Source organism: Mirounga leonina, unplaced genomic scaffold (assembly GCF_011800145.1).
Source record: "Mirounga leonina isolate KUSES-001 unplaced genomic scaffold, KU_Mleo_1.0 Mir_165, whole genome shotgun sequence".
NCBI lineage: Eukaryota > Metazoa > Chordata > Mammalia > Carnivora > Phocidae > Mirounga > Mirounga leonina.
This window is the reverse complement of record NW_023270415.1, coordinates 43,708,500-43,731,618: the sequence shown is the minus strand read 5'-3', so window position 1 is coordinate 43,731,618 and position 23,119 is coordinate 43,708,500. Positions and strand designations below refer to the sequence as shown.

The following is a 23,119-nucleotide window of genomic DNA, read 5'->3' as shown; positions in this document are numbered from 1 at the left end:
CCAAAATATAACAACCAAGCAATAACAAACCTGGAGAAGGTTTAGAAGTAAGGCATAACTAAAACACTAGTCAAAAATAATATATATGATCAGCGAGGATATACTGGAGCAATTTATCATTGCTATATTATTTAATTCAGACAAACATACTTGTGACATTTTAATAGCAACCACTAAAAGAATAGAAAGTGTGCAAGTTTCCAAATAGTGGAGGGAAAGATAGGGAGAGAGTGAAAGAAAAACCAGTAAATCTAATGAAAAGCAAAAAAAGAAAAGGAGAAAAAAAGAAGCAAAAATAGCAAACTTAATAGAAAAAAAGTTAGAAAATGAGTAAAATAGAAGTAATCACAATACAGATAAGCAGAACAAACACCTTGTTAACCGATATTGTAAGATTTAATATTTAAAAATCTAACTATATACTGTTTACAGTGGAATCAACTAAAACACCATGACCTAGATAAGTCAAAAATAAAGGAATAGAAAAAGAGTAACCAAAAGAAAGTTGGTTTCATGATATTAATATAAGATAAAATAGACTTGCATGGAAAAATCATTATTAAGGATAAAGGTCTCAAGGCTCAACTATATAAAGCAACAAAAACCTAAACTATATAAGCCAAGCTGATGGAAATTTAAGGAGAAATCCTGGTGGAAGATTTTAATATATTTCTCTCAAAAACATCAAGCAGATAAAAAACTAGTAATGAAACACTAGTTTTGAAGAGCACAGTTAATAAGATTGCTCTAATGAACATATATAGAACCCTATTTCTTGGGAAAGGAGGCTAATATATTCTTTTCAAGTCAACACAATACATTTTTTTTTAATTGACTATGTAATATTAACCAAAAGTCTGTCTCAATGAATTCAAAAAAACTGGTAAACCATGTTTCACAATCACTATGTAACAAAATTGGAACTCAATAACTCAATAATAACTTCTTTTGGGAAACTTAAAGAAAGCTATAATGATTTAAAGAGCTAAAGAAGAATCATAATGAAAAGTCCAACATATTTAATTGGATAGCCATTAAGGCACTATTTCATTTTTGTTTAATTTTTTTATTATGTTATGTTAATCACCATACATCATTAGTTTTTGATGTAGTGTTCCATGATTCATTGTTTTCGTATAACACCCAGGGCTCCATGCAATATGTGCCCTCCTTAATACCTATCACCGGGCTCACCCATCCACCCTTCAGTTTGTTTCCCAGACTCCATAGTCTCTCATGATTCATCTCCCCCTCTGATTTCCCCCCCTTCATTTTTCCCTTCCTTCTCCTATTGTCCTCCATGCTATTCCTTATGTTCCACAAATAAGTGAAACCATATAATTGTCTTTCTCTACTTGACTTATTTCACTTAGCATAATCTCCTCCAGTTCCATCCATGTTGGTGCAAATGTTGGGTATTCATCCTTTCTGATGGCTGAGTAATATTCCATTTTTTATATGGACCACATCTTCTTTATCCATTCGTCTGTTGAAGGGCATCTCGGCTCTTTCCACAGTTTGGCTATTGTGGACATTGCTGCTATGAACCTTGGGGTTCATGTGGCCCTTCTTTTCACTACACCTGTATCTTTGGGGTAAATACCCAGTAGTGCTGGGTCATAGGGTGACTCTATTTTTAACTTTTTGAGGAACCTCCACACTGTTTTCCAAAGTGGCTGTACAACCTTGCATTCTCACCAATAGTGTAAGAGGGTTCCTCTTTCTCCACAACCTCTCCAACATTTATTGTTTCTTGCCTTGTCAATTTTTGCCATTCTAACTGGTGTAAGGTGGTATCTCAATGTGGTTTTGATTTGAATTTCCCTGATGGCTAATGATGTTGAACATTTTTTCATGTGTCTGTTAGCCATTTGTATGTCTTCTTTGGAGAAGTGTCTGTTCATGTCTTCTGCCCATTTTTTTGACTTGATTATTTGTTTTTTGGGTGTTGAGTTTGAGAAGTTCTTTATAGATCTTGGATACCAGCCCTATATCTGTAGTGTCATTTGCAAAATTTGTATGGAACCAGAAAAGACCCCGAATCGCCAAGGAAATGTTGAAAAAGAAAAACAAAGCTAGGGGTATCACATCGCCTGATTTCAATCTATATTACAAAGTTGTGATCACCAAGACAGCATGGTACTGGCACAAAAAACAGACACATAGATCAATGGAACAGAATAGAGAGCCCAGATATGGACCCTCAACTGTATGGTCAACTAATCTTTGACAAAGAGGAAAAAATATCCAATGAAAAGAAGACAGTCTCTTTAATAAATGGTGCTGAGAAAATTGGACAGCTATATACAGAAGAATGAAACTCAACCATTCTCTAACACCATACACAAAGGTAAACTCTAAATGGATGAAAGACCTCAATGTGAGACAAGAATCCATCAAAATCCTAGAGGAGAACATAGGCAGTAACATCAGCCACAGCAACTTCTTTCAAGACACATCTCCAAAGGCAAGGGAAACAAGAGCGAAAACGAACTGTTGGGACTTCATCAAGATAAAAATAGCTTCTGCACAGCAAAGGAAACAGTCAACAAAACAAAGAGGCAACCCACGGAATGAGAGAAGATATTTGCAAATGACACTGTCACTATTTCAAAACGGTGGAAAGCAGTTAAACCAGTGCTTAGAGAGAAATGTATGTTAGAAAATAAGACAGTCAGTTAATAAACATTCACTTCAAGAAGATAGAAGAGGGGCACCTGGGTGGCTCAATCGGTTAAGCATCTGACTTCGGCTCAGGTCATGATCTCAGGGTCCTGGGATCGAGCCCCGTGTTGGGCTCCCTCCTCAGGGGGGAGTCTGCTTCTCCCTCTCCCTCAGCTCCCTGCTTATTGGGAGTTTGCTTGTCCCTCTCCTTCTGTCCCTCTCCATCTGTCCCTCCCCTTGCTGTGCACGCTCTCTCTCTCTAATAAATAAAATCCTTTTAAGAAAAAAAGAAGATAGAATAAATAAATAAAACAGAATAAACCCAAATACAGAAGAAAATAACATCATTTATATAAATTCAAAATCACAAAAACTATATGATACTGTTTTGGGATATACACACTTACAGGATGATGTTAAAATAATCAGAACACCTGTTCCAGCTGCAGAGGGAGAAGGGGATGGATCGTGGAGAGGTACAAAACTGGCTTCAACTGTACTGATCATTTTTTATTTCTTTTAAATTAAGGATCTGAGACAAATATTTGAAATTGTTAACATTTATGAAACCTGAGAGGAGATATGCTAGTATTTATTAGTCTATGTATCTTCCAAATATTTGAGGTCTTTTTCATTTAAAAAAAAAGAGTGGGCAAAGAAAATATTTAAAGAGAAACATTAAGAAAAAGATACGAGATTTTCTACTTTTTAAGTTGTACGTAGGATCAGCCTTAGGCCCTTCATCTGTAGAAGGGATAATAGTAATTCCCACTTTCTAGACTCAATGAGAGCTGCACATCCAGCACTTAGCTCAGAGCTTGGTCCAGCATGCTCTAGAATGCTAATGGCCATTACTATTTCCTCCTAGAGTTAGAAAAAGTCTACTCTCATCTTCACATCAACTGGATGATCCTACTTCATTTACGCCCTAAAGCAAGGGTACTCACTGCTACTGTCAATTCTTAAAAAACAGAATACAAAAAAACCCCCAAAGCATCATACATTTGTAATTAGTAAATGGATGCTACAGTCATGAAATGTAGGACAGTGCTGCAGTGTTTTCTTACTGTAGCCACTTTAAGGCTGCCTTATCTCCCTATATCTCCAGTCACTTCTCCCCCAGAGTGCTGCTCCGTTTGAATCCCAAGTCAGTGAGGTGGTCATCATCAGTATCAATCCTGACACTACAGTTTCCTTCAACATTACATGCCCTGGATTTTTCCTCATTGCAATTCTGATAGGTATGTGTTTGTTTACATTATGTTTGATTCATATAACAGCCCTGCAAGCATATTGTCATTTATTTTGTTAATAAGGAAATAAGGCCCAGATAGGGCCAGTGATCTGCCACAGAGGGCTGTTTTGAGGATTTAAAAAGGTCACGTAATGTAATTGACACATAGAAGACATTCCATAAATACTGGTTCTCTCCTCCCTTCTCCCAAGTGTTCAATTAATGTTTGTTGATATATCATTTAATTAATGTCTGTTTATTATATTAAATGAAAATACAGGGCACAGGGTTCTTTTGGCATATATTTTGCATTTTTATCAAAGATCCCTGCTTCATGGGGCACCTGGGTGGCTCAGTCGTTAAGCGTCTGCCTTCAGCTCAGGTCATGATCTCAGGGTCCTGGGATCGAGCCCCGCATCAGGCTCCCCGCTCATCGGGAAGCCTGCTTCTCCCTCTCCCACTCCCCTGCTTGTGTTCCCTCTCTCGCTGTGTCTCTCTCTGTCAAATAAATAAAAATCTTAAAAAAAAAAAAAAAGATCCCTGCTTCATAAGTTGAACCACTGGTTTTTTTTGCAACAACATATGGTAAAGTTCCAGAAAGATAATCAATTTAAAAATTCTCTAACTCTTCATTTGTGGCCAAAAATGACATTCAAATGATTTTATCTAAAATTATTCAACTATGAAAGATGAATTCACAATTTCCTCTTTCAGAAAAGAAGTAATCGCAGTATGAAGCACTTGATGAAATATTTCTTTCTTCAAACGTGCTGCCTGAAACAAGTGAATTCGGGTTGGCTAATGGCTATATGGTCTGTGGTGATGAGAACAGAAATATAGCCTTTGAAACACTTCCTAATTATATTTTCCCACACACAATCAAAATAATAACTCAGAATAGTTTCATCAATATTTTAAATATCTTTCTTTTAAAAGATGCCATTCAGAAGAACAATCATACAAGCATCAGTGGTCATCGTCCTCAGTTTTCTATGCATATGGATTTTCTGAGAATGCCTGAAAATTGTAGAGTTTTGACCAATTCTTGAGACCTCAGCCACCAGGGTAAATTGTAAACAGTAAACACTAGATTTGGTTCTTTGTTTTCCCCACCTTGATTTTTTTTTCTCTATTTCAATTTACTTTGTAGTAGATTATGTTGCCCTCAACAGCTATTTCCTGTTTTTACTATTTTTTTTCTTCAGGTTTATTATAAATCTTTGTATATACAGTGTTACTAGCTTAAGGACATTGGCAGTGAGAACAAAGGGGACAGGAAAAGATGAAGATCTCTCCTTTCCCATGTCCTGTGTTATTTTAATTCTGCATCATATTTATGAAGCATCTATTAAGTGAGCTCTACGGCAATGAGAAGAGAATTAGCCTTATATATACTCAGGGATGGTGGCTATACTGGGATGATGGTTTCAGTTCGGCTCACTGCAATCTGCTTTTCTTTTCTTACGAGCACTACTCTGCTGTGGGGACGTCCCTGACCAAGCTAACCTATGCAACAGGATATAGTCAGAGACAGAGTCAATCCTGAGATTATATCCTCTGCTGCAATATCCATCCTTGCTGTTTTGGCAATTAGCATCTAACAATAATAGTTGTTATTATTGATAACCTAGTGGGGGCCAGATACTATCTAAATTATTTCAAATTACCCTATCAACTATTCAAGATTACATTGTTCCCATTGTAAGGAAGAGGAAACAGATCTAAAAGATTAAATAATTTGTCCAACATGATACAGCTACTAACTAGCATAGAAAGACTTGACTCTAACATACTCTTAACATGGAATATATGCTTATTTTGCTATACAGCCTGCCTCTCATTTATCTGCAGGGTTTGAGTTATTTAAGGATTAAGGAAGGAGATTTAAAGGGTTGAGAAGTCCATGAGACCAGGGTCACATGGCATAGTCTGGAGATGCTGGTGTCCGGGCCATGGGCTGAATATCAGCTCATCAATAACAATGATCCAATATGAGGAGGGCATTAGCAGCATTACAAATAAGTAATCTAATAATAGTCAACTTCTTTCAATACTTTATTTAGCCTGTCATCGCTAGCACATGCCTGGTAGAAACTTTCCATTCCTAGAGCTTGATTTTGAGAATGTTCACAGAGCTGGAGGGGCCTAAGAATGAATTAAATTAACCCTTGTCTCCCAGGACCATTTTAAAAATCCATTTAACCATCAGATGTTTATAGTATATTTTCTTGTTTCTTTGTGGACCTCTCTTTTTAGGCAAGTTTACTGGAACAAAATTCATTCTAAGCTGGGTAAGCCACAGTTTTTGCAAAATGCATCATTAGCATGATGCAGAGAAGTGTGTAGGCGAAGAATAATACAACATATCTGGAAACCCCATCACTTCCTCTTTGGTATATTTAGCATAGCGAGGTAGAAACTGGCTTATCAGCCCCACAGCAAACAAAAACTTGCTTAGTAACTCCAAAGCTGTGGTTTTCCAGACTCTGTATAGCTGGGATCTCCCAGTCCACTTTTCCTGTGTCTCCATTCTGTTCATCATACTTCTTTACAAGTTAAAGGATGACACCTATCTGGTATCTTTATTTTAGAAAGAACTCCTATCATGTCAATCCCATGCTTAAAGTTTTCTATGGCTCCGTCTGCCTCTATATAGCATCAACTCCAAACTTTAGCTTTGCATCTAGTGTCCTTGACAAGCTGACCCTCACCTTTTATTTGACTCTTTCCAGCCAGTCCTCACTCACCTATTGCTCTAGACTTACAGAAACATCCTCCAGTCCTCAAACTATGTACTTTCATGAGCTCTAATTTTGTCCTTCCTTCTCCTACTTTCCACCCATTCAAGGCTTAGCTCAAATGTCTCTGTCCACGTGAGGCTATTGCTGCCTGACTATGAGTTCCTTGATGGAAGGACTTGTATTCTATTCATTTTATTAGGCTTACATGAAATAGGTGTTCAATATTTATTACTGAAATAGGAGATCTCCTTGTAAGCCAATTTGTGCAACATTGTGATGATACTGTCTTAATGAAGTAGCCTACGTTTTTCCAGACAGTCCTGCCCCGGACTTCTATGGATCCCGTTCTTGGGTGGGAGGAAATCCACTGGGGCACTAAGCATACCATTATTAAGTCTTTCCATAATCCTTCTTCTCCAGGATAAATAATACCAAAGCTTCCGATTCCCTTAACAAACAACACCACATTTCTTAACTTTCTAAGGGCACGCAGGCCAAATCAAAGCAGATGTGGGGGAGGAAGCTGAGCATGCTGTGGGGAAAGGGGCCCCCTGAGACTCACCTTTCACAGCATTCATCTGCCATCAGTCCAGGCTTTTTGTCAGGCAGGAAAGAACTGCTCACAGTTTGCATGCCACTGGGTCTGGGTCTTGTCTATGTCTACACAGAAATGGTATATTCTAACTAACTGATAAAATAGTAACAGCAATATTCATGCCAGCCTCAGGCTCTAAAATGTCTACATAATCTCCCATACCACATCCAAACTAAAAGGCAGAAGAAATTCTAAGTGATTCATTTTACTTCATCTCATGGACATATTTAGAAGATCAATCTACACACAGTTTGTCTTTTTACACATACCAGTGGAAATGTCTATGTCGGCTAATGAGGTGTAAAGATGCTAAGTATTTTAGTGAAACTTAATAAATGTGTTTAAACCTCAGGACATCTTCTCAGCAATTCCCAACTGAAAAAAATATGTATCTGCTACAGGTCTTCTGGTAAAGCCAGACATGCCACTAGAGTAAATAACATATCTGGAAAAAAAAATGAGATCATCCTCAAAAAACCATGAGAAGAGGCCACAAATGCCAGTAAAGCTACTTTTAGAAGTAAAAAAAAAAAAAGAAGAAGAAGAAGAAAGAAAGAAAAGAAAAAGAGTAAGTATATTCTTAGAGTCTAATTCTTCTACTGTTCTAGGTATTTGTCTTATTATATACAATTATAAAGAGTCAAGACCAAAACATATTCAGAAAAATAAAAGCAAACCACCATCTACACATTAAAATTCAAATTAATGAAAATGAAATTTAATGTTGGGAGAAAATATTTTTTAAGACTTAAAACAAGTTAATTTCTTAGTTCCAAAGCAGATGTATTATTCCCCAAAGGTATTACTGAGGACCAGTGATTTTAAGAGGATTATCTTTCCCAGGGCTATCAGTCTCCCTTCCTATGTTCACAAAATAATTGTGGAGGAAGAGCATCCAAAGTGAGAGTAGGGAGATTTTGTGGCATGTTTTGGGATAAAAATTCCTTCTAGGAAAGAAAAATGCTACCAAATTCTGATGCCTTTGGGGCCATGGAAAAACCTGGTAGAGAGGCCTTAGCATATGTCAAACATTTCTGATAATACTACATTCGTTTAAATGAAACAGTCTCAGATATCGTGGATAAGAAATTAGTTGTTGGGTAGAGTTTGCACGTGGGTACAAAGGTGCTTCAAGAAGAAATACAAGAATAATCTCTACCATGCCAATTAAGGAAGCACTGAATGGTTCCATCTTGTCAATATTCTGGCAACCACAAGATCCCAAATATAGCCTAGAAAATCTAGAATGAAAACAAATCCAAGGCTATTTGTACTCAGTTCTATAAAGTGTACCTGAGCGTGTATTTTGTATTCTTCTTCAATTCTCTCAACACCAGTAATGCCCCCAGAGCAGTGTTTCCCAAAGCATGCTCCACCCACGAATATGTATACTCTCCCAACAAAAGTTTTTTGATGAATCAAGAAATTACCAAGAGGGAGTTTCCTAAATTTATTTGACTATTCATTTTTTTTTTTCTATATAACATCTCACTATCCTGAGGATGAGGTTCCCTAGAAACAGACTGGGCACATTGTTCCAGTAAAACAGTATTACAAAATACATAGGAGTAAGGACTCAGGCTGCCTGGATTTAACTTTTTTACATAATAGCTGTGTGATCTTGGGCAGGGTACTTAGCTTTTCTCTGCTTTAGTTTTCTCTTCTGTAAAATAGATATAAGAAGTGCATTCACAGCTTGGAGTTGTCAAGAAGAAAAGAGTGTATGTGCATAGTGGAGTGCTTAGCGCAATGTCCACGACATAGTAATATTCTGTAAGTGTTAGCTTTAGAACTGTTATTATACTCAGAGGTATGGCAAAGCCCAGTGGGGGAGGTCCTTTCCAAGTGGGATTGCCTTTCTAGTCTGGGCTAGTGCCAAGCTGGCTTCAGGGCTCTAGCTGTCTCTAGCTCTACCTCTTAGGTTTCCATTTTATTGGAAGTTGTTAATTTCCCTTGCTCGGTTATTCTGGATTGGACTTCCTGGGACTTTTCCAAGGGAGGCTTGACTGAGGAGAATGAAATCCTCTTCCTGGATGGATGCTTCCCTCTAAGAGAGAATCCACTGCATTCGAAGTGGGTGTCTAAAGCTCTAACTACACCAAAGCCTTGGCACGCATGTGACTGTGTGCCCTTGTGTACTTCTGGGCCTGGAGGGCTCAGGACTCCTGCATAACTCTTCCTACTTCCCAACTCTGCCCTGTTGTTCCCATTGACACAAGTTAATGATAATGGCGATGCCAAGAATCTTTCCTTTGGCTTTTGAGGTTTTTTTTTTTTTCCCCCTGATTACTCAAATAACACCTTATTATAAAAAACTCTAATGTTATATAGAATATTAAATAAAAAGTGTACATTTCCTGCAATTTTGCAAATCCCCTCTTCTGCTACAATCCCAAGATTGTTACCGTCAACAATTTTCTCCTCATTTTTAATGATGTGCAGGACTGAAGGCTCTACACTCTGCTAGGAATTCTTCATTGTGCCCCTTTAGAAAAGAAAGCTTCAATATTGCCTTTGTGAAGATGCCCCGATCCAGCCACACCGTCCTCGTCCCTCCCTTCACTAGGTGTCCGAAAGTCACTTGTACATACTTCAATTAAAGAATTTAAAACAGTTTCATGGCAATTTTTGAATTCAATGTCTCCCCTACTTCAAGGATTTTGGGGACCATGTCACATTCCTCTTTGGTACAAGGCACCAGTGCACAGTAAGAATTTGCTGAGTGGATGAGTGAAAGGATATATAAATAAACTATTTTTCTAACACACAGACTTTTGAGCCCTATAATAATCACAATCAGGACACTCACATTTAAATTTCTCAAACAAGATGTTTCACATATATTCCACATTTCAACAACTAAGTGGTGCTATTAATTCTGATCTTCTTCCTTTGTTTAGGTCTGAAAACTCAAAATTCTAACTTCACAGAAAATGGTAAAGTTGGAAGAATTTTGGGATGGATGGTGGTTTATTTTTCAAGTGCCAAATGAACATTTTGAGGCATAGCATCTTTGACCATAGGCTTTGTTCACTGACACCAGAACATTCTAGGAAATAACATTTCAAATAAACAATTTCGAGTCCAGTAAACCACAAACACAAAGAAGTATTCAATAGCATTTCACAGCAAATAGCCTTCTGTTGACAGTTACTCAGGAATGACTGATTATATTTGGAAAGCATAGATCTCTCTTCTGTTAGATTAATTGAATATAGTTTTAGCTGATGGCCTGGGCAAAAGGGTGAATCCATTAGAATAGTAAAAGAAAAGAACAAAGGAAAAGAGATAAGAAGGATGAATCTTAGAACTATATTCCCAAATATCAGAAATCCTCTCTGGACCAACCCTTCAAATTCATGAGCCCCACTGAGAGACTTTGACATGCATGCTGCATGACATATTGTTCAAGGAACATCAGCCAAAAAGAGTTACTTTTCTTGGAAAAAAGATTACCACAGAGCATTTGTATTTCACCACTTAAACAGTTTGGGCTTAATATAATTAAGTAATATAATTATGAACCCATTTCCCAAAGTCCTATTTCTTGTTCAAGCATACCAGTAATTTTCAAGCAGAACTTATATGTCACATGTTGGACCCATTTCTTTGCATTAAAAAACATAGACAATCTACAAATAGAAATCCACAATCTAATTTTAACTTTTGAATTAAAGAGTTAAGACTCAATGGGTACAATCACAGGAAGTGAAGTACAGAGTGGAGATTGGGCATTTAACGTAAGCCGGAAGCAGAGGCAGGAAGTGAGAAGGAGAAATTCAGATTCCTCAAAATTTATTATGAAAGTAGAAAAAAGTGAAGGGGTCACTGGATTTCCATCACACAAGAGACAGCAGCTTAAATAGTAAAGAGAAAGCATTTACCATAGCAGCTGAACATAGAGTTACATCAGTATAACTAACAGATTAAGTGAGGAAGCAATATAAGTACTAATGGAGGTGGGGGTTAAAAAATTACCATTCTCCCTTACATAAAAAATATGGTACTATCAGAATCAGGCTTACTATATAATAAAAGTTAACATTTATTGAGTACTTGGGTTGGGTCAGGTACTATTCTAAGTATATTATATGAACAGACTATTTAATTTTCAAAGCAATTCTATGAGATAGGGACTACTATTACCCCAATTTCACAGATGAGAAAACTGAGGCACAGAAAGGCAAAGGCCACATGCTTAGTAAGAGGCAGGGCCAGGATATGAACTCAGGCAGTCTGGCTCCAGAGTCTTATGCTTTTTTTTTTTTTTAAAGATTTTATTTATTTATTTGAGAGAGAGAATGAGATAGAGAGCATGAGAGGGGGGAGGGTCAGAGAGAGAGGCAGACTCCCTGCTGAGCAGGGAGCCCGACGTGGGACTCGATCCTGGGACTCCAGAATCATGACCTGAACCGAAGGCAGTCGCTTAACCAACTGAGCCACCCAGGTGCCCGAGTCTTATGCTTTTTTAACAGTATGCCATGCTGCCTCTTAACACCTACTCAAAAGAAATATTACTTTTGGGGGCACCTGGGTGGCTCAGTCAGTTAAGCATCTGACTCTTGGTTTCAGCTCAGCTCCATGGTCTCAGGGTCGTGAGATGGAGTCCCACATTGAGCTCCGCACTCAACAGGGAGTCTGCTTGAGATTGTCTCCTTCTCCTCCTTCCTCTCTCTCTGTCCCTCCCCCCAGTTGCTCTCTCTCTCTCTCGCTCTCTCAAGTAAATAAACCTTTAAAATAAAAGAAATATTACTCTTTATTTCAGAGTTTTATTCATATGTTTATATAGGTTTTCAGAAATCTATAGGAAAGTTAAGTCCTGAATTGAAGGAGACTGGTTACTAGCTATCAAAAGCAACAGAAGTCAGTGTTAGAAAAAGATACTCAATTCACCTTTGCATGGTGTTACATTTATCTATGCAATTGAATCCAACTCAATTAACAATGATTTAGGGTCCCATGCTGAGTACTAAAAAAGTAAGATTCAAAGCCTAGAGAAGATACCACTTTTATTCCCATCTAGAGCAGATAAAATACTCCGGACGCTTACAGTTAGAAGAGATGAAGAAAATGAAGACCAGAGAGTTCAAATGACCTCCTGAGGCCAAAAAAGGAATTTGAGGCACAGAGGGACGTAAACTCCATTTCAGATGGGTCCAGTTCTCTTTTCGCTCTACCACTGTTTCTAATCAAGCTGGCTGAACACATCAAAATAAAATTAACCTTCTAAATGTATATCTGGGCCCTATAAGGAAGAAAATGCTTGATATCTCTGCTTGTCTCATGTCTGGAACCCACTTCATTCTGGAATGAACAGATCATCAAGGGAATATTTTTAAGGGAAGGAGGAGAAGACTCACATGTAAAGTCTCCCAGATCTTCTCTGAAGAATGTATGTTTTGGGGTTTTATTTGCTGGACAATTCATCTCTCTCAAACCTTACCCAATTCTAAAAGCAGACCTTGAAATTAGATGCATATGGCCACCCACATGAACAGGTGCATGCGTATGCTCCAACTCTATTCTAAGGGTCTTAAGAAGAGAAGACATGCTTTAAACCTTTCTGTATGCCCAGCTTTTACAAACTGCCTTCACACAGTGGGTGTTCAGTATGGAAGTGATGTCAAAAGTTTAAGTACCTTCAATGTAAGGTTTCCAATGTAAGGTTTTCTTCCCCCCGCAAAAATGGCCCTGTATCAGGTCTTTTAGTGATTTTTTTATTAGATCATCTCAGTGGACCAATTTTATACATTCCTCCACCACCAGCCCTGACCTGCCAAGGGACATTTGGCAATGTCTGGAGACATTTTTGGTTGTTACAACTTGAGGGGGATGGTGCTTATTGGCATCCAGTAGATAGAGGCCATGGATGCTGCTAAACATCCTATATGAGACAGACCCCACAACGCAGAATTATGTCACCCCAAATGTCAGTAGTCCCAAGGTTAAGAGACACTGGCCTATTTAAAAGTAAAAAAATGTACAACCACCTTTCCATCTTGCCACTTTTAAAACACAACTAAAACATAAATCAAAATGGTACATCAAAGATTTGCCCCAAGCAAGATCATTTCAGCAATCTATTGTTAATAAGACCAATCATTTAAAGGGCTTATTTACAGGATTGGAAGCGTTCATTAAACACTAGAAGAAATGCATGAATTTAAACACATATGTATGTATGTAAGCAATGGAAAGCCTTCACCAAAGAGGATGTTCTCATCTTTACTATATCTGAAGCGGAGGCATTCCATAATTACGACATAAAACCTTCTGCTGATGAGGCATTTTACGGCCACCACTGCTCTGACTCAGATGTGGAACTCGGACTTCAAATTGTTTAATTATCTCTAACCTCACTCAAAACCTGCCTTTTGGACCAGCACACAAAGAGGAAATGTATGTTTTTTGTTTACAAAGAGGGTCATCAAAACCTGCTTTCACTATTAGCTTTTCCTTTTTACGCCTGCCCATCTTCCTCATGCCTAGGTTCACCTGGAAGTTCCAATTCTTCAGCCTGGATTCCTTATTGTGGGTAAAGGGATCATTCCTTCAGTCCGGTGTTGCTCTCTTTAACTTCCGCCATGGAAAGATGGCTGCAGTAAAGCTATCTTAACAGCCTAATAATGTCTTTAAGATGAACAAGGAAAAGGAGGCAGGGGGAGCTGCTGACTTTTCTTTGCACTTGGTCATGGGTTTCCTTACATAGTCTCTAGCTGATGTGGTTACATTTGCTACAGTTTTATTTGCTTGTTCATTTTCCCTAGTGGCTGATCATATTTGATACTTTGGATGTTTGGTGTATACTTGAATAAAAATTTCTCTTTTTAAGGGGAAAAATTAATTCTTTCCTGAGAATCAACTGACAAAAAACACACAGACCTCAGGAGGATCTTTGAACATATCACAGTAACTTATCTGTTCAGTATTTTGTGTGTTGAGTTAAATATGTCACTACTGAGATCCTCACACATTGGTTAACGACTTTCTAAATATTTACCAAGATCTTTAATAAGTGAGAGGGCTTCCCATGATATAAAGGCTCCGCCACCATCATCCATGGCACCCTGCCCAACGTCCCAACTGTCCAGATGTCCACTGACCAGTACAACCTAGAACAAATAATAACAAGAGAAAAAAAATAAAACTAAGCAGAAATGACATCAAAGAGGAAGCATTCACAGTCATTCCAAATACAGATATGAAACTTTTATATGTTCTTTTCTATTTTTACATCTTAAAATACCTGTGTCATTACCAGTGGAAAACCTGATAGAAGGCATTACAGAAGGGGTGGAAGGTCATCCTAATAGTAATAAAAATTCTCACCTTGTATTTCTCTTTATTAATATAACTTTGAATACTAAAGTAAAATGGTTTATTACTGACCAATGTTTGACAATTTTATTACATGGCTTAAAACATAAATGACATAAAATGGAGCTCAAAACTTCAACCATATTCTCAGCTGTCCCAAATTCTAGCAGACATATAATAGACATGTGTTGGATTGAATTCAAATGAAAAAGTGAGAACAATATTAATTTTTTAAAAAATGATTATGCTTTGTGTATTATAAATCACTCTGGTGTTGAATAAATACACTGGAGCTACAAACTAGAGTCTCAACAAAGAACTTTTTAAAAAAATCCAATTTACATTTAGTGTTAAGTAAGTCTACAGATTATATTATAAATTTTAAATCACCATAGGTTTAAATTTTTTTCAAGAATCATTAGTAATTCTCTCCAGGAAAATATAAAACATATTTCAATGAAACTAAACTTTATGAAAACATTTTAAATGAAGCAAGTAAAATGATGCTCAGTTAATGGGATATCCATATGCAAAAATTGTATCTTGACCTCTATTTCATACAATATATAATATCAAATCAGATGAATTATAAATCTAAATAAAGATGTTAGAGGAAAGCATAGAACAGTTCTGTCAACTTGGAGTAGGCGAAGATTTCTTAAACTGAACCCCAAAAGCACAACACATAAAAGAAAAAAATAATAAATCAAACTTTTAGAAAAATGAGGAATGTCTGTTCATCAAAAGACTCCAATACATGAGTGAAAAGGCAACCAAGATATTTACAGTACATATACACAACAAAGGAACTATACCCAGATTATATAAAGAAGTCCTATCAAACAGTAATAAAGAGAGAGCCAATGGATAAAAACATGGGCAAAAGACTTGAACAGACAGACAACTCACAAAAACAGATATACAAATACTAATAAACATATGAAAAGGTACTCAGGTTCACTATCATCAAGGAAATATAAATTAAACCACATTCAATACATATCCACCAAAATGACTAAAATAAAAAATGCAGAAAATGTCAAATATTGGTGAAGAGATGGAGCAACTGGAACTCTCACACATTGCTGGTGTGAGTGTAAATGCTTATAACCACTCCAGAACACTGGCTTATCTACTAAATCTGAACATATACACACCCTATGCCCCACTCCTATATATTTCCAACAGGAATGTATGTGTATATATACTTTCACCAAAAGAGATGTACTAGAATGTTCAGAGTATTCATAATGCCCCCCAGCCCCCTCCCCCAAAAGAAACTATTTAAATGCCTGTTAACAGCCCAATGAATAAATTGTATTGTATTGAATAATAGAACACTACAGAGCAGTAAGAATGAACAAACACAATACATGATCAATGGAAATGAATCTCATAAACATAATGAAAAATGAAAGAAACCCGACACAAAATAATATATCATGTATAATTCCATGTATATAAAATATAAAAACAATCAAAACAGGAGAATGGTTATCCAAGGTGAGAAGGGTTAGTGACATGAAGGGGGTACAAGGAGAGCTTCCGGGGTGCTGGTCACATTCTGTTTTGTGATCTGGGTACCCAGTTACACAGGTGTGCTCAGTTTGTAAAACAGCTTATCTTGTTACACACTTAGGATCAGTGTATTTTTTCTGAGAATATTATATATCAATAAAAAGCTTTCAAAAGTCAAGCAGATTGATGTCTATGTACAGCATGTAGTAAGCAAACCAAAGTTGAACCAATCTTCCTGATGAATGAAATAAAAATGCCCCATGACTTTGGGAAAGCAGGATTTGGGTTCTGAAATATCAGAGTGACCCCTTGGCGCTGCCTGCTTCCCCAGGCAGCTGCAGGATCTCCCATTGAGTCTGTACACACACACACACACACACAGAGACACACACACACACCCACACACCCCGCCTACATGACTTCACTGTAGTCAGAAACAAGTACAACGCCTTGTAACTAACAAGGCTAACAAATGGCCATGTAATGAACCCAAATGGATTGTTTCTAAGGAAAGAAAAAAAAAAAAAGAAGACGAACGAAGAAACCATGTTGCAATAGCAGGAAATTCTGATTCAGAAACTGGTGTAATCCCATGTGGGATGAACAAGCCAATTAGCAATGTTCTCACCATCCTCAGAGCCATTTTCCCAATGAAGTTAGAGTTTCAGTGGATTAAAAGTGTCAAAATGCATTTTAATGAACTTTTTCCCAATTAACACGTAAGAGTAACTAAATCGAGGCAGCTATTATTTTACCCTTTAGAATAACTGAGGTTACTTTATAATCACACATCTTTATGTTTTCTAAAATGCCTACATTATCCAACCCAGAATTATTACTTAAATAATTAAAAGATGGAGAAAATGGTTTTGAATGATAGGAAACCAAATGATATCCCATAAGATAAGGTCTTTGGCACAGTGCTAGAGAAGAATGGTTACAAACCATTTAGATTATGAGAGCTTGTTTTAATATTTTTTAATCAGAAAATGTATCAGGGGCCACCATGGAATAGCAGTTATAATTTTGATACAAAAACTACTAGGTAATGACAGTTTGGGAGCACTTTTAATGAACTTGAGTTTTCCTAACCGTAAGAGCTCTACTACCCTTAGAAAATAATAGTGTCCAAGGTCTTCTTCCCTACTGCAGCCTCACAAAGGATAAATCAGTAAATCCTACAAACTCTCCATGCCTTATGTCAGCGTCAGGCAGAAATGAACACTGCCTATAATACATTTGGATCTGATTTAGGAAAACGAAATAAAAACAGACTACCCAGAAACACAGAAAACTCCGGTTTCATGAAGAAGAATCACCTGATAAAAGAGGAAAATACACAGTCCCTTCCCTGTTTCTGTTGCCTGACGTGGGGCCCTTAGCGCAGTAACAGGGCCTAGAACCTACAGAGGAGTGGGGCACCCGCTCATTCACCCGAGGCAGGCAGAGCATCAACCAATTCCCCAGCCCCCACCTTCCTTTTCACCACCATGTCTTCCAAACACAGTCAAGAGCAAAAAGTGTTAAAACCATAGCAGCAACAATAGGAGCCACACCAAAACAATTAGGAAGGCAAAAGCGGAACTGCCGTGGTCTGAAATGCAGTTTGTTATTTGTGAGGCACGCATTAGCCCTGACTACCAGAGACTCGGGCCTTGGGGTGGGGGTGGGAGAACCTAGCACAGGAGGGCAGAAATGCACTGGCTGGAAACCTGCTATGATGAACAATTTGACTGGCATTGGCTCACAACCCCCTTCCGGCCAGCTGTGGGTCTGAGAGCAGAGATAAACCAAATCAAGGGTCGACAGAGAGCAGCCTCAAGGACAAGCCTCTTACTTCTTTGTTATTGGTGCAGATGGAGACACTGAGTGCAAACAGATTTGCCTGATTCAAAGATGAGTAAGGACATAATCAAAATGGGACATATGAAAAATACGGCAGAACAAGGAGAGAAAACAGCCTCAGAGCAAGCACATTCTTATGAAAACAAGCTAATACAAGATATCGGAGAAAATGTCACATCTTTGGCATTCACTGCAAGCATTCATTCAACAATCTGTATTGAGTATTATAGGTCAGAGATACAGAAATGAAAAAATAACTAAATAGTCTATCTTAATAGCATTATCATTCTGGTAAGGGAGGTGGACAATAAATAAATACAATATAATGGTAGTTTTAAGTGCTATAAAAAAAAAAAAGGACAAAGGAAGAAAACAGAGTGGTGGTGGCAGGGAGAGGGACCATCAGTCTGCTTCCTCTTAAACTGGACGGCCGCAGGAGAATTCTGTGCCCGCCCTAACAGTGAGAGAAATCTGGATAATCTACAAAATCGTCACTTTTTAAGGCCCATCAGAGATCTCAGATTGTGATTCAGCCAGAGGAGCTGAATTCCAGAGGATAACAAGCTCATCCAAGGAGAGATGGGACACATGAATTGCTTGGCCTTTTGCAGTGACAGGAGGAAGAGCGACAGTGACAACAGATGGAGGTGACAGACCCAAGCAAAGGGCATTGGCTAAGGGGAAGGGGTAGAAAATTGCACTCCCACCCTATAGGAAAAACACATATGTCTCTGGGGGGTAGGTCAGGAAACCTGCTCACGCCCACAATCCTGCACTGATGTAAAGCAGGGGGTTGGGGGTGGGCTACTTATTCCCAAGACATATGGCAGAGTCTGGCTTCCACAGGGGCTGGGGGAAAGCAGAAATGTTGAGAAAGCTCCACTCTTGACCTCTGGCACACAGAGGGGCAGGAGAACCAAGAAACTACCCTGTCCCCACCAGGGGCCTGCAGTGAGTAACAAGCACTGCAGTAACAACTTAGAGCTCAGGGAAGGGCAAGAGCCCAGAGAGAAACGCCTGCTGTGGTGCAGACAGACAGAGTCTGCTGAAAGTGGAGGATGAAGCAAGACACCGGGAAACCTCCTCCAGCAACCCAACCCCTAGAGAGACTAAAAACAGAGTAACAGCAACCCATGCCAGACCAATGTGAAGCAGGTGAGCACCAAAGGTAGGAATAGAAACAATAAAATCTAAACCTAGCTCAACTATGAAAGATGGACTTAACCACCCTCATACCAATGGCTTGACAGAAGAAGAGGCATAATCACTTTTGGACTCACATATTATTCACCTCAGCCTCTACTGTTCTCTTACATATGCTATCTGGCATCCAACCAAAATTATGACGTATAAAATAAGCAAGAAATAAAATGATCCATTGTCAGGAAATAGAGTATTCAATACAATACCATAGACCCAAATAGAGCCTGGATATTTAGAATATCAGATAAGTACTTTAAAATAATTATGATTAATATGTGAAAAATCTAGTGGAAAATATGGGGAATTTCATCAGAGAGATGGAAACTATATTTAAAAAGTCAAATGGAAATGAAAAATATAATTATGTACAGATGGATTAAATACTTAAATGAAGTAAAAAATTAAAACTTATGTAAGAAAAAATATCTTCATGTCTTTAGGGGAGGGGGAAGAATTCTTAAACAATATATAAAAAATGCAAAGCATGAAGAAAAGATGCATAAAGTCAACTATAAAAATTGAAGACTTTGTGTTCATTGGGAGAAATCATAGGATGAGAGGAGTTGCTACAAGTTGCGGGAAGATATTTATTATACATATAACCAAAAAGTGGTTTATATTAAAAATATATAAAGAATTCCTACTATTCAACCAGAAAAGATGAGCAACCCAACAGGCAAATGGAAAAAAGACATAAACAGGCATTTCACAGAAAAGAAATTATGAATGGACACAAGCATTTGAAAAGATGACCACCCTCATTATTTGTCGGGAAACAGAAATTAAATCCTCAATAAAATCCCACTCTGCACCTAAGTGGAAAAAAATTTAAATCTGACAATATGAAGTCCTGGCAAGGATGCTGAGCAAAAGGAATTCTCATCCACTGCAGGTAGGAGCAGAAAATTGTTAAAACCCTTTAGGAAAACTATTAGGCATATCCTTTTAAAAGTTGAGCATATGTGCATCTCACAACCCAACAACGGCACTTTAGGTGCATATGTTAGATTAATTCTGGCACCTGAGTTCTTGGAGACGTGGGTCAAAATGGTCAAGCTGAAGCAATCACAAGGCCTCAAACTGGAACCAACCCAAATGTCCATCCACAGTAGAATGGATAAATAAATTGTGGCACAGTCATACAATGGCATATTATAAAGTAGTGATAATGACCTATACCTACATCTATCAAAATAAATGAATCTCAAAACAAAAATACTGAAGCAAAGCAAAAACAAAAAAGGAAATCACAGAAGAAAGAGAATAAATTTCAAAACTTGGCTGAACTAAAAAATATAATCTTTAGCAATGCATACAAAGAGAGTAAAATCATGAAGAAAAGCAAAGTAATGGTAAGCCAAAATCAGGACTTTTTTATATCAGATGGGGGCTGGGACAGAGTGGAGATGATCAGATAGGGGCATACACAGATGATTCGAGTGGGCTTCTAAGACACTGGCAGTGTTCTTTCTCTGAAACTGAGTGGTGAGATCATATGTAATCCTTTCATTGTCATTCTTTATGCTGTACACATGTTAAATAAAGTCTTTTACAAGTGTGCGATATTGAACAATAGCAAGAGTTATCAGAGATGTACCTTTGAAGCATGTGGCTCAGATGGTTTTGTAAGTGAGTTCAAACAATCATTACAGGTCAGATATATCTCATCCTAATTCAGCTGTTGCAAAGCAAAGAAAAATATAGAAAATGTCTGTATTTATTTACAATCATAATCTTGATTCTAAAACCTGAAAAAGATAGGATCCCCTTAAAACCAACTAGACATCAAAGATAAATGTAAAAATCAAAAATCACTTGTATTGAAAGCTATCATGACAATGGCTCAATGGTCTTCAAATGCCCATAGTAAATGGAAGTTATATATATACCAGATATGCTAAGAAAAGACCACTATTGACTCATTCTTATCTTCTTGGCATGCTTAGTTTTCAACATTTTGCATTTTAAATTGTGAGTTGTATAAGTGTTAATCTAAACCTGACTGAGTTCTTATTGACTGATCCTTAATAAACAGGATGTCCACTTAACTATGAAGCATGCTTCATTTTACAAATGTTATGCTCAATCAAAAACAAGAAAGACAACTACTCAGTGTTTTTATTTTTTGATTTTGTGATGTTTTGCTTTGCTTGCAGCTGCTTCATTCTCTTGGTCTCATTTTATTTGATGTATTTTAAGAGGTAGCGGGAGGAGTGTCGGGGTTGCAAAGTTCATGGCCTGGTGCATTTCCAGACACAGGAAATCCCCAATCCAATTTTCAACAACAAAAATCATTAGATAGTTGAAAAATATGACCTACAAAAAAAGGAGGAAAAAAACCTCTCATTATTTGGCCTTAGAGAAGAAGCCAAGAAGTGATCTAATAATGGGCTTCAGCCATGACGGGGCCATCTGTGGAGGGTATGAGCAGCAAAAGATACAGCAAGGGAACCAGTTCTGGGCTGTAGCAGTGACCGTGACGGTCATATACATGATCAAGAACTTTCTGATGGAAGGCTTTTGTAGAAGTTAAAAAAAAATGGCCAACAGGGGAAAGGTTATGGAAAATTTCATTCCTGGGAGGGTTTCTAAAACAGGACACATTCTTAGGTCTTAAATGGAAAGCTAACTATGAAGAGATAAAATCTTTCAAGGTTCCACCTAGTCCAATATTCCATGTCAGCTCTCAAGAATTCTTCTTCTTACCACTTTAAAGGGGGAAATTGTCCTTTGAAAAGTCTCCATAACCTCAACAGACTTTTCCCTGAGCATCTCCTAGATACTCTGGCTGCCAAGATCTTCCCACAATTTAGAATCTAAACACAGGTGGGCAGGCACTTCTCAAGAAATCCATGTTTTTGAAATCCCTGCCAGAGACAAAGTCTTGGCTTTCAGAGGACAGTTGCTGAATGTATTGTGCTATTGCCCAACACAGACAAAAGGGATTATGTTTGAATAAATATTGTCCTCCCCAGTGAACAGACTAGGTGGTCTACTGAAGAAAGCTAGGCTCCTGACACACAGAGTGTGTTCAGAGGCAACACAGCAAACATCTGAGCTCCTTTTGAATTAATTTATATTCGAGCTTTATTTAGTGAAACTGTTGGGTATTGATTGCTTACAGGATATAGACTTCTTTCACAAGAAAATGAACCACCTGTCCAAATGCTCACCCATCACCACAGCTACCCCTGAAAGGAGCTGTTTCCATCCTTGAGTGTCCCTTCTTACATGTGCAGGGCACTCAGATTGCCTTCATAAAAGAAAGATTGTGCCTGTTCCTAGTTGAATAGTCTGAGCACATTGCTGATATCTGAAGATAGGACATGAAGGGCCTAATTTATCTGTAACTCACAAAAACCAAGCCTTAGGTAGATTTATAAACGTGATTGCAGTGTATTTCTAAGAAATGGCTGAAATTGATTCAAGATTGACTTGTGGATCGGACACAGGAGAGAGTATCTATGGAAGGAAATCATTCTGATTCAATGAAGGTAAGTGGATTTCATCCAGAAGTCATGACTGGTTGCAACTGGAGATGATAATCTTTGAAATGAAAGAACCGTGTTCCTGAATCCCTTCTCCTTTGGCCTAAGCAACCACAGGATAAGTTGTCTCACTTAAGAGGATGGGAAGAGTAGAAAATTTGAATGACAATACTGTATTTGAACTTCCTCAAGGGAGGAAAGGGAGACAGAGTTTAGGCACTTTCTATCTCAATAGTGATCACCTTGCCCATGGTCAAATCCAATTACAGGGCATAGCTGTAACTTCTCTATTCTGACAGCCATTCACTCATCACTATGTTCTAGGCTTTTGTTAGACATGGTGCATAAGATTAAAAAATAAAAAATAGAAGCTTTTGGTACTTTGGTACCAAATTTTCATTTTTCAATTGAGACAAGCTAATAGAGGTATCATCATTATAGAAGATGAGGGCCAAGGTGCTGCCTATGGAAGGAAGGAAGGAAGGAAGGAAGGAAGGAAGGAAGGAAGGAAGGA

General features: G+C 37.8%; 1 protein-coding gene across 3 annotated transcripts in view; it reads right to left on the bottom strand.

Annotated features, from left to right (window-relative positions):
• The window catches only part of CPQ (carboxypeptidase Q), a 348,057-nt gene that overhangs the window by 151,811 nt on the left and 173,127 nt on the right, over positions 1-23,119 (bottom strand). For all 3 annotated transcript variants that reach the window (XM_035011571.1, XM_035011569.1, XM_035011572.1), the window contains exon 4: positions 14,235-14,346. In XM_035011571.1, the coding sequence (XP_034867462.1) occupies positions 14,235-14,346 (112 nt within the window). The remainder of the gene's footprint in view (positions 1-14,234; positions 14,347-23,119) is intronic.